We start from the raw sequence: 13,212 nt of genomic DNA on the forward strand, positions 1-13,212 counted from the left end.
CCGGTGTCGTAGTTCCTGTCCCACCTACCCTGCGCTGTTATTGGAGCAAAAAAGGCGCCAGGGAAGGTGGGAGGGGAATCGAGTAATGGCGCACTTTACCACGCGGTGTTCGATTCGATTCGAACATGCCGAACAGCCTAATATCCGATCGAACATGAGTTCGATAGAACACTGTTCGCTCATCTCTACAATCTATCATATGGATATAGGATAAATACTTTTTATGGCATAACCCCTTTAACCCCTTCTCGCCACAATCAATTTTCATTTTTGACTCTCCGCCTTCCAAACCCTAAAACTTTATTATTTTTCCGTTCACAGAGCCGTATGAGGGATTAATGTACTTTGTCTGGGGGACAGATTGTAATTTGTAATGTTACCATTTATTATTCTGTACAATGTACTGGGAAGCTGGAAAAGATACTGAATGGGGTGGAATTGGAAAAAATCTGCATTTGTGCGATATTCTTATGGGTTTTCATTTTCAGTCATTCACTGTACAAAAAATAGACTCTTGCAGCCGCCATATTCTGCCACTTGTAACTTTTTCATATCTCCATGTATGGGGATGCATAGGGCTTGGTTTTTGTGGAGCAAGTTGTACTTTTTAGTTACATCATGGATAATGTCTATTGTTTTTTAGTCAAATTTCTATGGGAAGTAAAACAGCAATATAAGGCGACACACCGGTAATTTCAGACACAGAGATACCTAATGTGGACGTGTTTAACTATTATAGGTGTTGTAAGAAAAGGGGGTGATATGAATTTTTTTTATATTTGTTAAAAATTATTTCTACATTTCCCTTTTTTTGGCCTTCCTAGAGGTCATTATTATTAATATAACCCATCACGATGCTAATACAACACAATGCATTGTATAATATGGGCAGTTCTATTACAGGCTGCATAGAGGAGCCTGTAATACAGGGATATGCCAGACAAGACAACGAAGGCCTTAATGCCTGTGATCACTGCGGGCACTGATCGTGGGTATTACTGCCGGGTCTCTGATGTACAATACAGTGCAATCCCCGTGGCTATTACAGCTGCTCAGCTCCTGGACAGTCTGTATAATCTAATACCCGACATCCATAGTATTATTAATAAGGGTCAATAAATATATTTAGAAAAAAATTCAATTGGTGTCCTAATGGTAAAAGTTTTTGGGGTCATGTAAAGACCTCCAGGGTAGTCATGAGGCAAGGGGATAACTTTCCGCACTGTAATGCAGACAGCACTGCCGGTAATACTAATTGTCGGTATTTTTCAGGCTCTGGAATAATACCTTTCATAGAGTGCTTGGATATTGGATATACCAATATAAGTAAGTGAACGCGCTCACTTGAGTTATGGTTAAAAAGGTAAGTATTTTATTTTTGGAAGGATGACGCGTTTCGGGGTTTTCAGAGTATCAGAGGACACTCTACCCCTTCTTCAGATCTAAAAACATACAAAAATTCCACAATAACTGCATTTGTTTGAGCAACATGTGTACATATATACACTCTGCCATATCATTTTTAGAAAAATTGTTAGCACATTTAAATTCAGCCTCTAAAGGCAATGAAAGATATTGTTATAAAAAAACATTGCATATTTAAAAAGGGGATAAAATTCTCCCATAATAAACCATAAAAAGTGTCCTGATGGGGATTGTATATACACAATAAATGACATAGCTACAACATTCAGAAAATGGATACTTTAGAATCATTTGTGCAAGTGACATTTAAAATAACAGAATGAGACACATTACCTCGCTTCTTTCGGCTGAACAGCATGCAGTAATGTTTGCATGCTGATCAGCGTCTTTTTAAATGACAAAAAAGCCACGAAAGCACAGCAGCTTCGTACCTGAAACTCACTGCTATCGCGAGGTTGATGTCACGCGCATGTGCATTAGCACACTAGCGATCTGTATAGGTCAAAGATGTTCACGACTGCTCTAGTTTCCTGGCGCATGCGAGGTCCATCAATTTGAACTGCGCACGCGCACGAGTTTAGCGAAGCGGTCCGAATGATAGCAGGACTTATTTACGCTCTCGGAAGAGCTTCTACGACAAGTTACGAAGTTGTCCGAAGGTTAACGAGACCCTAGTAGCGTCCTCGGGTCGATGGAGAATTTCATATGCGCTCACACCAGGTAATTATGTAACAGCTTTAAGTGACAGTGTGAGCTAGTTTCAGATACAAGATAGGTTCGTTTGTTTTGTATTAATTATAATTGATCTACTGATACATTGGACTAGGATTGATCTCTATAAGCGTTACTATAGTGGTGTTACTAAGAGGAAGAATGTGGGACCCTGGAATTAGTTATATCTACTGGTAGTTAGGCTACAGTGTTAGGGAATAGAACATTTGGTAGGATGGGATGTATAATATTTAAAGAGTGGGGGGGGGTTTAAGGGGTGGATAAAGGGGGCTATAATGTAGCCTGGGGAAAGGGGGAGGGAGAGGGGGGGGATAATGTGTATTCGGGATATGATAGAAAGGCTGATGGTTAGCACAACCCATTAGGTGACTAACTCTTTTGCTTCATTAAGACCCCTTGGGGTAAGGGTGTTTAACCCCTTCCCGCCGATGGCACTTTTTGACTTCCTGACCAAGCTCGATTTTTCAAAACGGACATGTGTCACTTTATGTGGCAATAACTTTGGAACGCTTTAACTTACCAAAGTGATTTTGAGATTGTTTTTTCGTAACACATTGTGCTTCATGTTAGTGGTAAATTTTGGTTGATATATTTAGTGTTTAATTATGAAAAAATTGGAAATTTGGTGGAAATTTTGAAAAATATGCATTTTATAAAGTTTGAAATGATGTACATTGCATACAGATAGTCAGACCGCCAAAATTATATCATAAATCTCATGTCCCAGATCTCTGCTTTATGTCGGCATCAAACTTTAGGCGCCCTTTTAATTATTACGGACATTATAAGGTTTACAAGTGAAACAACAATATTCAAAATTTTCAAGAAATTTCCAAAACCCATTTTTTAAGGGACTATTCCAGTTATGAAGGCGTTTTGAAAGACCCTTGTATTAAAGCCCCCCATAAATTACCCCATTTTCAAAACTGCACCCCTTAAATAAGCCAAAACAACATATACCTAGTAATTTAACCCTATAAGTGCTTAACAGGAATTAATACAAAATGGAGGTGAAATTTTCAAATTTTAATTTATTTTACTAATATTTTCGTTTAGCCCTAGAATTTGCACATTCACAAGGGGTTAAAGGAGAAAACGCATCCCACAATTTGTTAGGCAAGTTCTCCCGACTACCATAGTACCCCACTTGTGGGTGTAAACTAATATATGGACACACAGCGAGACGCAGAAGGGAAGGCGCGCCAAAGAGCTTTTAGAGGGCAGATCTGGCTGTGATCAGTTTCAGGAACCATGTCACATTTACAAAGCCCTTGAGGAGTCAAAACAGTGGAAACCTCTAGAAAGTGACCCCCCCATTGTGAAAATCGCACCCCTCAAAGAATTTATCAAGTGATGTAGTAGCATTAGTAACCCCGAAGTGACTATGTAAGCTGTGCGGAGTAAATTGGGCCACCATATCCCATTCTATTTTCCCACTAGCTCCTATGACACGGACGGGGAAGAGGGGCATTCTGGGGGGTCAGCGCTGGTGTCTTCTCTCTCATAAGCTCTAAATATGGGGAGTCCCCTGAAAACGCTCGCACCGCTTATACATTTCCTTCTAGTCGCAGCCACTTATGTCCTAATGATTTGGCGACTTTTGGGGTTTTTGTCTTCACATTGTACAAGCTAGATTTTTATTTTTATTTTCTGGCAATGTGGCCCTATGAGGGCTCGGTGTTTGCGGTTATAGATGTACTTTTCAATGCCACCATTTTGGGCCCTGTAACTTATTGATTACATTTTATTAACTCTTTCTGGGTGGGATGTAAAAGGAAACATCAATTGTGGCATTGCTTTTTAGCATTTTTTTTTTCCCGTGCAGCGTACAGTATAAGTAACATGTGACCTTTATTCTGCGGGTCGGTACGGTTACAGCGTGCAGTGTACAGCATAAGTAACATGTTACCTTTATTCTGCGGGTCAGTACGGTTACGGCGTGCAGTGTACAGCATAAGTAACATGTTACCTTTATTCTGCGGGTCAGTACGGTTACGGCGTGCAGTGTACAGCATAAGTAACATGTTACCTTTATTCTGCGGGTCAGTACGGTTACAGCGTGCAGTGTACAGTATAAGTAACATGTTACCTTTATTCTGCGGGTCGGTACGGTTACGGCGATACCTCATTTATATGATTTTTTAATGCGTTGCTATTTCTGCAGAATAAAATTCAATTCAGGGAAAAAAATCTATTGTTTTTGCATCGCCATCTTCTGAAAGGCATAACGTTTTTATTTTTCGCTAGACAGAGCTGGTTGAGGGCTTATTTTTTGCGGGAAGACCTCTTCTTTTTATTGGTACCATTTTGGTTTTCATCTGACCATTTCATTACTTTTTATTGAACATTTTGTAAGGGAAAGGTGGTGAATAATCATTATTTTGTGCGGTTTTCTACGTTTTTTTTTTACGACATTCGCCGTTCGGGTTAAATAATGTTTTAATTTTATTGTTCAGGTTATTACGGACGCGGCAATACCAAATATGTAATGTTTTTTTCTATTTTTCTTTATTTTACATAATAAAACATTTTATATGGGGAAAATGGGATTTTTGGGGCTTTATTTATTTCTATTTTATTTTAAACTTATTTAAACTTTTTTATTTTTACTTTTGTCCAACTTTTTTTTTCTGTCCCCATGGGGGATTGAAGCAGTGATCGGCTGATCACTGCTTCACTACATATACGCTGCAATACACGTGTTACACGTGTATTGCAGCGTTTAGGAAGCTGTCAGCCTGTGTAGACGCACAGGCTGACAGCTTCATTTACGGCAGGATCGGCCAGGCGCGAGGACGGGGTAAGTGATGGGGCAGACCCGGGGTCACTGATCAGACCCCGGGCTGCCCCCTACGAACACCGGCACCCCCCGAAACCGGCGCGGGGGGTGCCGATCGGCACCATATGACACTGTAACCCCGGAGGTGCCGGTGGTCATGTTGATCACCGGCATCTCAGGGGTTAACACCCGCGATCGGACCCGGTTCCGACCGCGGGTGGTATGGGGCGTTGTCAGCCGTGTATTACGGCTGACACCCGCTGTGCATGGTGCGCACACAGGTTCTGTGTGCGCACCATGCATCCGCAGTAATAGTACGGCGGAGTGGGGGAAGGGTGGAAGGAGCATAGCTGACTGTTGGGGGAAGGGTGGAAGTGCAAATGATGTGTGTGTGGGGGGCGACCTGCAGGTAGCAGAGCTAAGTGTATAGCGAGAGCATGGAGAAAGCTGGCTGTATGCGGGTCAATATATGGGGTAGGATGGAAGCTGAGCTGTGTGAGCAGTAAGGAAAACAGAGAGAATAGGGGCAACATGGTGGCTCAGTGCTTAGCACTATAGCCTTGCAGCGCTGGAGTCCTGGGTTCGAATCCTGCTAGGGACAACATCTGCAAGGAGTTTGTATGTTCTCCCCGTGTTTGCATGGATTTCCTCCCATTCTACAAAAAGACATGATAGGGAAAAAAAAGGTACATTGTGATCTATATATGGTTCACAATCTACATTAAAAAACAAAACAAAACTGAGTGTGTGTGTGAGCACAATCCGCTCTAAGTATCACCGTATTGAAGTCCAAATGAATAAAGTTGGTGTATAAGCTAGCTTAGAGAAACACACACAGAGTTCTTGTGTATATAGTGGGTTCTGCTGTAAATTTGCGGTCTTGGTCTCTGAAGTCCGGCCAATAGTAAAAATAAAACAGGCACTAACTAACACCCTGCTCCATAACGTCTGATTGGAGCTGAGCTCTAACCCCTTGAATGCTGCAATCAAGCATGACCGCAACATCCAAGGGGTTCCACCATGATCAGGGGGTGCCGATATCTGTAATCTAAATTTTTTTGAGGGTTGCAGTTTTCAAAATGGGGTCACTCCTTTTGGGATTTCCCTTTTCTGGTACCTTAGAGGCTCTGTAAACATGACATGGCGTTGTGTATCTGTACTCCAAAAGCCGCATAGCACTCCTTCCCATCTGCGCCCTGCTGTGTTCCCAAACTGCAGCTTATGCCGCATGTATGACACTGGTGTACCCAGGATAACGTATGTATTGTCATATGTGATATAAACTGATATTAGGGCACAGTCTGGCACAGAAAGGAGGGAGCGCTATTTGGTTTTTGGCGCACAGATTTAGACAGTTTAGCTTTTGGATGCCATGACACTTTTGCAGAGCTCCTGAAATGCCAGTAAAGTAGAATCCCCTGACATGTCACCCCATTTTGGAAACTACACCCCCCTGAAGGAATTTATCCAACAGTTGCTATAATTTATTCTCCAGAAATGAATACGCAGCTGACTGCAAAAAGTGAAAATGACAATTTTTCCAGGAATATGTAATTCCAATGCATAATATGTTGTGCCTGGCTTGTATCAGAGATGAAGGCTCCAAAACCTGCTGTGCCCGGGATACCCGCTTACCAGTTTTTGGAGTGTGTGTCTCTGCTGACCCAAACTGGGCACAACATATTTTCCTTTTCAATATCAGCTGCACAATCATTTATTGAAATTAAATGAATGCAATACTCAAGGGTTATAAATGCTCGCTACCCTACTTGATAAATCCCTTTAGGGGTGTAGTTTCCAAAATGGGGTCACAAGTCTGCAGAATCCACTTTACTGGTAATTCAGGGGCTCTGCTAAAGTGATAAGACATCCAAAAACCAAACTGTGCTCCAAAAACCAAAATAGTGCTCCTTCCCTTCTGTGCCCGGCTGTGCCCAAACAGCAGTGTATACCCACATATGATATTATTATCCGGGGTACACCAGTGTCATACATGTGGGTGTAAACTGCCATTTGGGTACACAGCAGGGGGTAGATGTGAAGGGGTGCTATGTGCTTTTGGAGTGCAGATTTAGATTGTTGGTTTGTGGACACTTTGTCATATTTGCAGAGACCCTAAAATTTCCCCTACAAAATGGGGTCACTTCTTGGAGAATTCCAATTTACTGGCACCTCCAGGGCTCTGCAAAAACAACATGGTGTCCAGAAATCTGTACTCCAAAAGCTAAAAAGCGCAGTGCTCCTTCCCTCCTGAGCCCTGTTGTGTGTCCAAGCAGCAGTGTACACCCACATATATAACTATTTGTCCCCGGGATGGCCCATTTAATGGTTTTATGAGTGTATGTCTCTGATGACTCAGTGGGTACAATGTATTGAGCACCAAAATGGTATATTTCTTTAAAAATTTTCACATTGTACATTACCCCTTGTGAAATTACTTGAGGGGTGTAGTTTCTAAAATGGGGTCACTTTTGAGGGATTTACATACTATTGGTACTTTAGGGGCTCTGCAATTGTGACATGGCACCTTAACACTATTCCAGCAACCAGTTAATTACATTGTATAGACCAGGGGTCTCAAACTCGCGGCCCGCGGGCCAACTGCGGCCTCCGAGACAATAGTTTGCGGCACCCGGCTGCATTGATTGGAGGCATTAACCCCTCTGGCGCCTCGATTAAAGCTGACCGAGGCGCCATTTTCCCAGCGCTATTTTGCCCGTGATCGCCAGCACCTGGAGTATGCTCCAGGGCTGACGTCACGTTGGGATGACAGTCAGGAGCCTTGTAAAGACTCCCCGGCCGGTCTGCAGTGATTTTCTTTTGCAGGCTGCTCTATGCATCCTGCAAAAGAAATGACGATTTTTTGCATTGTAATGCATTGCATTAGTGATCAGACCCCCTGGGGTTCATGACCCCCCTAGGAGGTCTAATAAATCCAAAAAAAAATTAAAAAAGTAAAAAAAAAAATATAAAAAAAAAATGTAAAAGTATTTAGAATTCAAATCACGCCCTTTTCCCTAGAAAACATATAAAAGTATTCTAATACTGTGAAGCACATCCATGTTAGGTCTCCCTGTGTCCGGAAAAACTCGCTGTATAAATCTATAACAATATTTCTCCAGTACGGTAAACACCACAGCAGGAAACAGAGTCAAAAGGGCCAAACTGACGTTTTTTCACTGTTTTGCCTCTGATAAAAATTTGAATAAAAATAATCAAAGCAAAAGCAATTCCCCAAAATGGTAGAACTGGGAAGTACACCCGTCCCCGCAAAAAAAGACGCCCTATACATCCCCGTACACAGAAGTTAAAAAAATTACGGGTGTCAGAACATGGTGACTTTTAGAAATAAAAAAAATTGGGAAATCCTGATGCGGCCCAGCCTGACCCAGACTCTACCTCCAGCGGCCCCCGGGTAAATTGAGTTTGAGACCCCTGGTATAGACAAAGAACAGGTTGGACCAGTATAATTAGCATAACATGATTAGGGCAAAGTGGTCACATGGTTCAGGAGAGGAGTCGCATCTCATTATGGCTGAGGGGGGTGAGCTCTCTAAAACGGCTGCAGGCATCGCCCCACATGGCCCTGGAATCCAAAATGGAGGTTACACAAGCAGATATCCCTCACAGTATATGTGTGAGCAGAACAGAGGCGGTATACAGCTGGAAACCAACATATAGGTTGTAGAGATCTGAGGTTTCTTTCATATATGACTAAGTACAATAGCACTCACTGAGCGCGGTGTATACAGAGATGGGGATGTGAGGACGGTAATAACCAGTCTCTGCCTTCTCTAGAGGAGCTCCGGATGTAGTCACAGCCGACTCCCCAGATCTGCAGCTACTAAACACTACAAGGACGTACGGGTATATAGTCTATGGGCGCTCCTGAACTGGTTAATGGAGTTACATTTTCTCATTAATTTCCTGCACCAAAACTTTTTGTAAATAATAAAAAAGTAAAATTAAATAAAAAAGATATTTCCTGGTCCATAAAAACCTGAAGAAAAATCAAAAACAAAAATGTCTAAATTTCTGTATTTTATCTCTTTGCCGCCCAAAAAATGTTAAAAAGTGTTTAATAACTCCTGGGTTACCCAATAGGAAAATACAAAAATGTCCTGGTCATTAAGGGGTTACATAAGGGGTAAAATGACTGTTCCGGTTATTACAGGGTTAATATGGAGACCTCCACACGGGGACAGACATAACCCATACACATGACATATACAGACACCTATTCCTTATAGTCCACCATCATTACAGTATATTATAGTCAGTGATATTCTACTCACCAGACGGGGGCGCTCCGCACTCTCAGCTCAGGTATATATATATATTTCCTGTCAGGGTCTCCTCCTCAGGTAAGTTCCCTCCTTGTAAGTCCTCTGGTAAATAAACCTCCTGGACAATGCTTGGATCTATATAGCCCTATGGTGGCCACATCTGCCCTCCCCCATTACCTCCTTCCTCATCAGAGACACTATTGAGGATGACACTGGGCTCCACCTCATACAATATCCTCCTGAGACCCCCCACCATGCACACATTGTATCTGCATTGTACCTATTGTCCCCCCCTATTTATCATCTGTAAGAGATTCCTGAGATACTCCGAGACCTTCTCATGTGAGAATCAGGAGAGACAATGGACATCTTACATCCTGATGTCCAGACTTGAGACCATCCCCCGGACCCTCCATCATTATCCCATAGACATGACCATCCCCCGGACCCTCCATCATTATCCCATAGACATGACCATCCCCCGGACCCTCCATCATTATCCCATAGACATGACCATCCCCCACACCCTCCATCATTATCCCATAGACATGACCATCCCCCGGACCCTCCATCATTATCCCATAGACATGACCATCCCCCGGACCCTCCATCATTATCCCATAGACATGACCATCCCCCGGACCCTCCATCATTATCCCATAGACATGACCATCCCCCGGACCCTCCATTATTATTAGAGATGAGCAAACAGTAAAATGTTCGAGGTTCGATATTCGTTTCAAGTAGCCCCTCAATATTCAACTACTCGAATCGACTATCGAACCCCATTATTGTCTATGGGGGGAAAATGCTTGTTTCAGGGGTAGGCAACATTCAATCAAATTATACTTAGCAAGTCCACGAGTGAGGGTCGGGCTGGATCCTCCGAGAAGTCTTCTCCGTGCAGCGTCCCCGCAGCGTCTTCTGGCTCTGAATTTACTCTGCCAGGGATCGGGCTTGGGCAGAGCCGACCGCGCATACCCGCACTACAAGCGGACAGGGAATCAGGGAATGCAGTTTGTGAGGGAAGGGGGGTAAGGGGGATTAGCAGGGTGGGTCTACATCAAATGTTCACCTTAGGGCCCCGCCATTCCTAGTTACACATCTCAGTCCTATCCTGAGTACACCTATAGTCCAGCAGATAACTCTGACCCCATGGATTTCTTGGCCAATAGTCTTGGCCCAGTTTGTCAGGAGAGTTTTATCTTGTCCGACCACAAGAGAATAGTGATGTCACCGAATAGTGATGTCACCGTCTCCCTGTATTTTTTTTATGTAGATTGTGAGCCCCATATAGGGATATATATATATATATATATATATATATATATATATATATATATATATATAGGGATCACAATGTATTTTTTTTTTCCCTAGGTCTTTGTAGAATGGGAGGAAATCCACGCAAACACGGGGAGAACATACAGACTCCTTGCAGATGTTGTTCCTGGCAGGATTTAAACCCAGGACTCCAGTGCTGCGAGGTTGCAGTGCTGAGCCAGCGTGTTGCCCCCGTCTCCCTGTATTCTCCTCCAGTTACTGCACTGCTGCTGATGCTGCTCCTAGATATCTACCACCATAACCCGCTGCTATTAGTAATAGAACCGCCATGTGTATCTATAACACCCCGGGCACAGACCTGTCCCTAATAAATGGGGGATTGTTTGAGCTTTTTAAATGTTACCAAAAATGAGAACAAATTGTCCTAATACGGAACCAAATAGAAGAGAAAGCTATGAAACATGAGGAAAAGTCACTCCCTAAACTGGGGGCCCCTAAACATAGGACCTATTAGTAATCTGTAATATATCCGAGCCATCCACATGAAACTGCGAGATGTGTAAGGCCGAGTCTGGGGCAGAACTAGCACAGAAGTGCAACAATAGCACTAAGGTTACTAAAGGGCAATTCCGGCCCAATCATTCAATGTAAATGAGAGTGTATGCGCAACGTCTGCGCTATTAGCACTGTCTGAATGGAAATGCACAAAGCAGGATTGGGATTAACAAAGCCACAATCCCAGCCTAAGGCGCTGCGTCACTTCTCAATATCAGCACCACCCGACCTCCATGTCTATGAATGTGCTAAAGATAGTCAGGAGCTCGGATACAGCGAGTGTCGCCCCCTATAGGTGCAGAGCTCTGTATACATGTCACTGGCTCCTCGATGGGCCAGTCCGACTCTGCCCATACCTCCATGCCCTGCCGCTCTAAGATCTTGGACCTGTATGCACTTGGCGCACCGGCACCTGCTGGTTGTTCTATGAAAGATACTTCAGGTTTTACGCTTTATGGTATAATACAGAGCTGTGTCGCTGCAGGCGATTATATATGGAGGACTCGCTGGTGATTTTAGTGCCAGAAACAAGTCCTAGTTGACCTGTCAGTTGGCCTAACTAGTGAGCAGAGCAGACGTGCTGGGCCTGAGCTCCACAGATACTGGTGCTCTCATCTAATTCCATCCACCTCGCTATGGCCACTAATCTGAGGACCTGCTCCAGGGACATCCCCCAGTCTCTGTGCATTCATTTGGAGCACTTTTGGTAAGGAATATAGCAGCGGGTTTTGCCGTCTCCCCTCTGAGGCCTACCTGTGTCCCTGCAGTCGGACGCCATCTCGCCAGGAGCTGCTGCAGACTTCCTCCTTCACTAGCGCTCCCTCCCCTTCCCCAGGAGCTACTGATAAGAGGTCTGCAGAAGATATCCCCCACTTGGTGCCTGTTGCTTTCAGACTTTCCACTGCCCCACAGTAAATTTTGGAGAGCCGGTGTGCACAGATGCAACCATCCCCCTCCTCTCTCTCTCTTACACAGCAAGACACACTAACAGCCGCAGCACTAAGTGCAGTTAACCCCTGAACTGCCATCTGGGACACAGCAGAAGCACCGCAAGTACAGCCATCTCTTTACCCTTCCCCCTGGTGCCACTGATAAGAGATCTGCTGCAGATATCCCCTACCTCGGGGGTCTCAAACTCGCGGCCCATGGGTCGCTTGCGGCCCGGCGAACAATTTTGTGTGGCCCGCAGACTAATCCACGCCAAGCCTACTTGTATGTTCCATTTAGTGGTGACCGCCACTACGCTACATAAAAATGGCCGGCTGTAGCGCAGCGGCGGGAGAATGTCCCAGACCTTGGGCCCGCCCCCTGTAGCCTAGTAACGGATTGGCCAATCCAGCCGCAGCTCTTTTCCTCATGCGTCATTGATGTCCTGACGCTGAGCGCGGCGGCTGGATTTTAGCAGCAGAGGCCAGACCTGCAGTGACAAGGTAAGTGCCAATTTTACAAACCCCAAAAAACTGCTTTTATTGTCCCCTATTTTGCCCCCAAATCTTTCAATTACTACAACTCCCAGCAGCTCCAGGGCATGTTTGACCGCAACAGCAGACGGCAGCCATATGTGTTGAGCTCCGTCAAAAGAGACCCGCAGCTATAGCCAGCATCTAGCGATTTACCTGGAAATGGTGAAACCTGGCAAGGAGAAACCCCTACAAACCCCAGGGACCCCAAAATCCGCAAAAAGCCAAGGGAATCTTCAGAAATTCCTGAAAAGAAAGTCCTCCTTCTCTCCGGCCCGCTCCCTCAAGATGGCGCCGACTTCCCGCCGGGAACAAGAGACAGGTGAGGAGTCGGACCTAGACAGCACTGCAGACGGTGAGCATATGGATTCAGCATTCGCTACCACATCTAAAGCCTCTAAAAAGTAGTGTATGGAGCTTCCTGGAGCTGAAGTGGGGGCCAGGACAGGAGTGAGGATCGATGAGTAAATATCGGCCCCTACCTGGTCTCTGGGGCCCCGCACATGGGTTGTATACTAAACAAATCCACCCCTGATCACAAATATTCCCTGATCCCATTCTGACGCCCGGTCTCATGACCCATTCAGTGCGGGCAGGTAATAAATCCCACAATTGTTACAGGACTTGAGGATGTTATATGTCTGGTTGAATATCTCCATATTACAGCGATATGAATCCGGCCTTCATGAGA

At 44.4% G+C, this 13,212-nt stretch overlaps 1 protein-coding gene across 1 annotated transcript in view; it reads right to left on the minus strand.

The window, feature by feature from the left end:
• Window positions 1–13,212, minus strand: part of LOC142194231 (uncharacterized) — a 126,662-nt gene that overhangs the window by 21,622 nt on the left and 91,828 nt on the right. Inside the window, exon 9 of the mRNA XM_075263246.1 lies at window positions 4,839–4,845. Within this exon, the coding sequence (XP_075119347.1) occupies window positions 4,839–4,845 (7 nt within the window). The remainder of the gene's footprint in view (window positions 1–4,838; window positions 4,846–13,212) is intronic.

The sequence above is a fragment of the Leptodactylus fuscus genome, chromosome 2 (assembly GCF_031893055.1).
Source record: "Leptodactylus fuscus isolate aLepFus1 chromosome 2, aLepFus1.hap2, whole genome shotgun sequence".
Lineage (NCBI taxonomy): Eukaryota > Metazoa > Chordata > Amphibia > Anura > Leptodactylidae > Leptodactylus > Leptodactylus fuscus.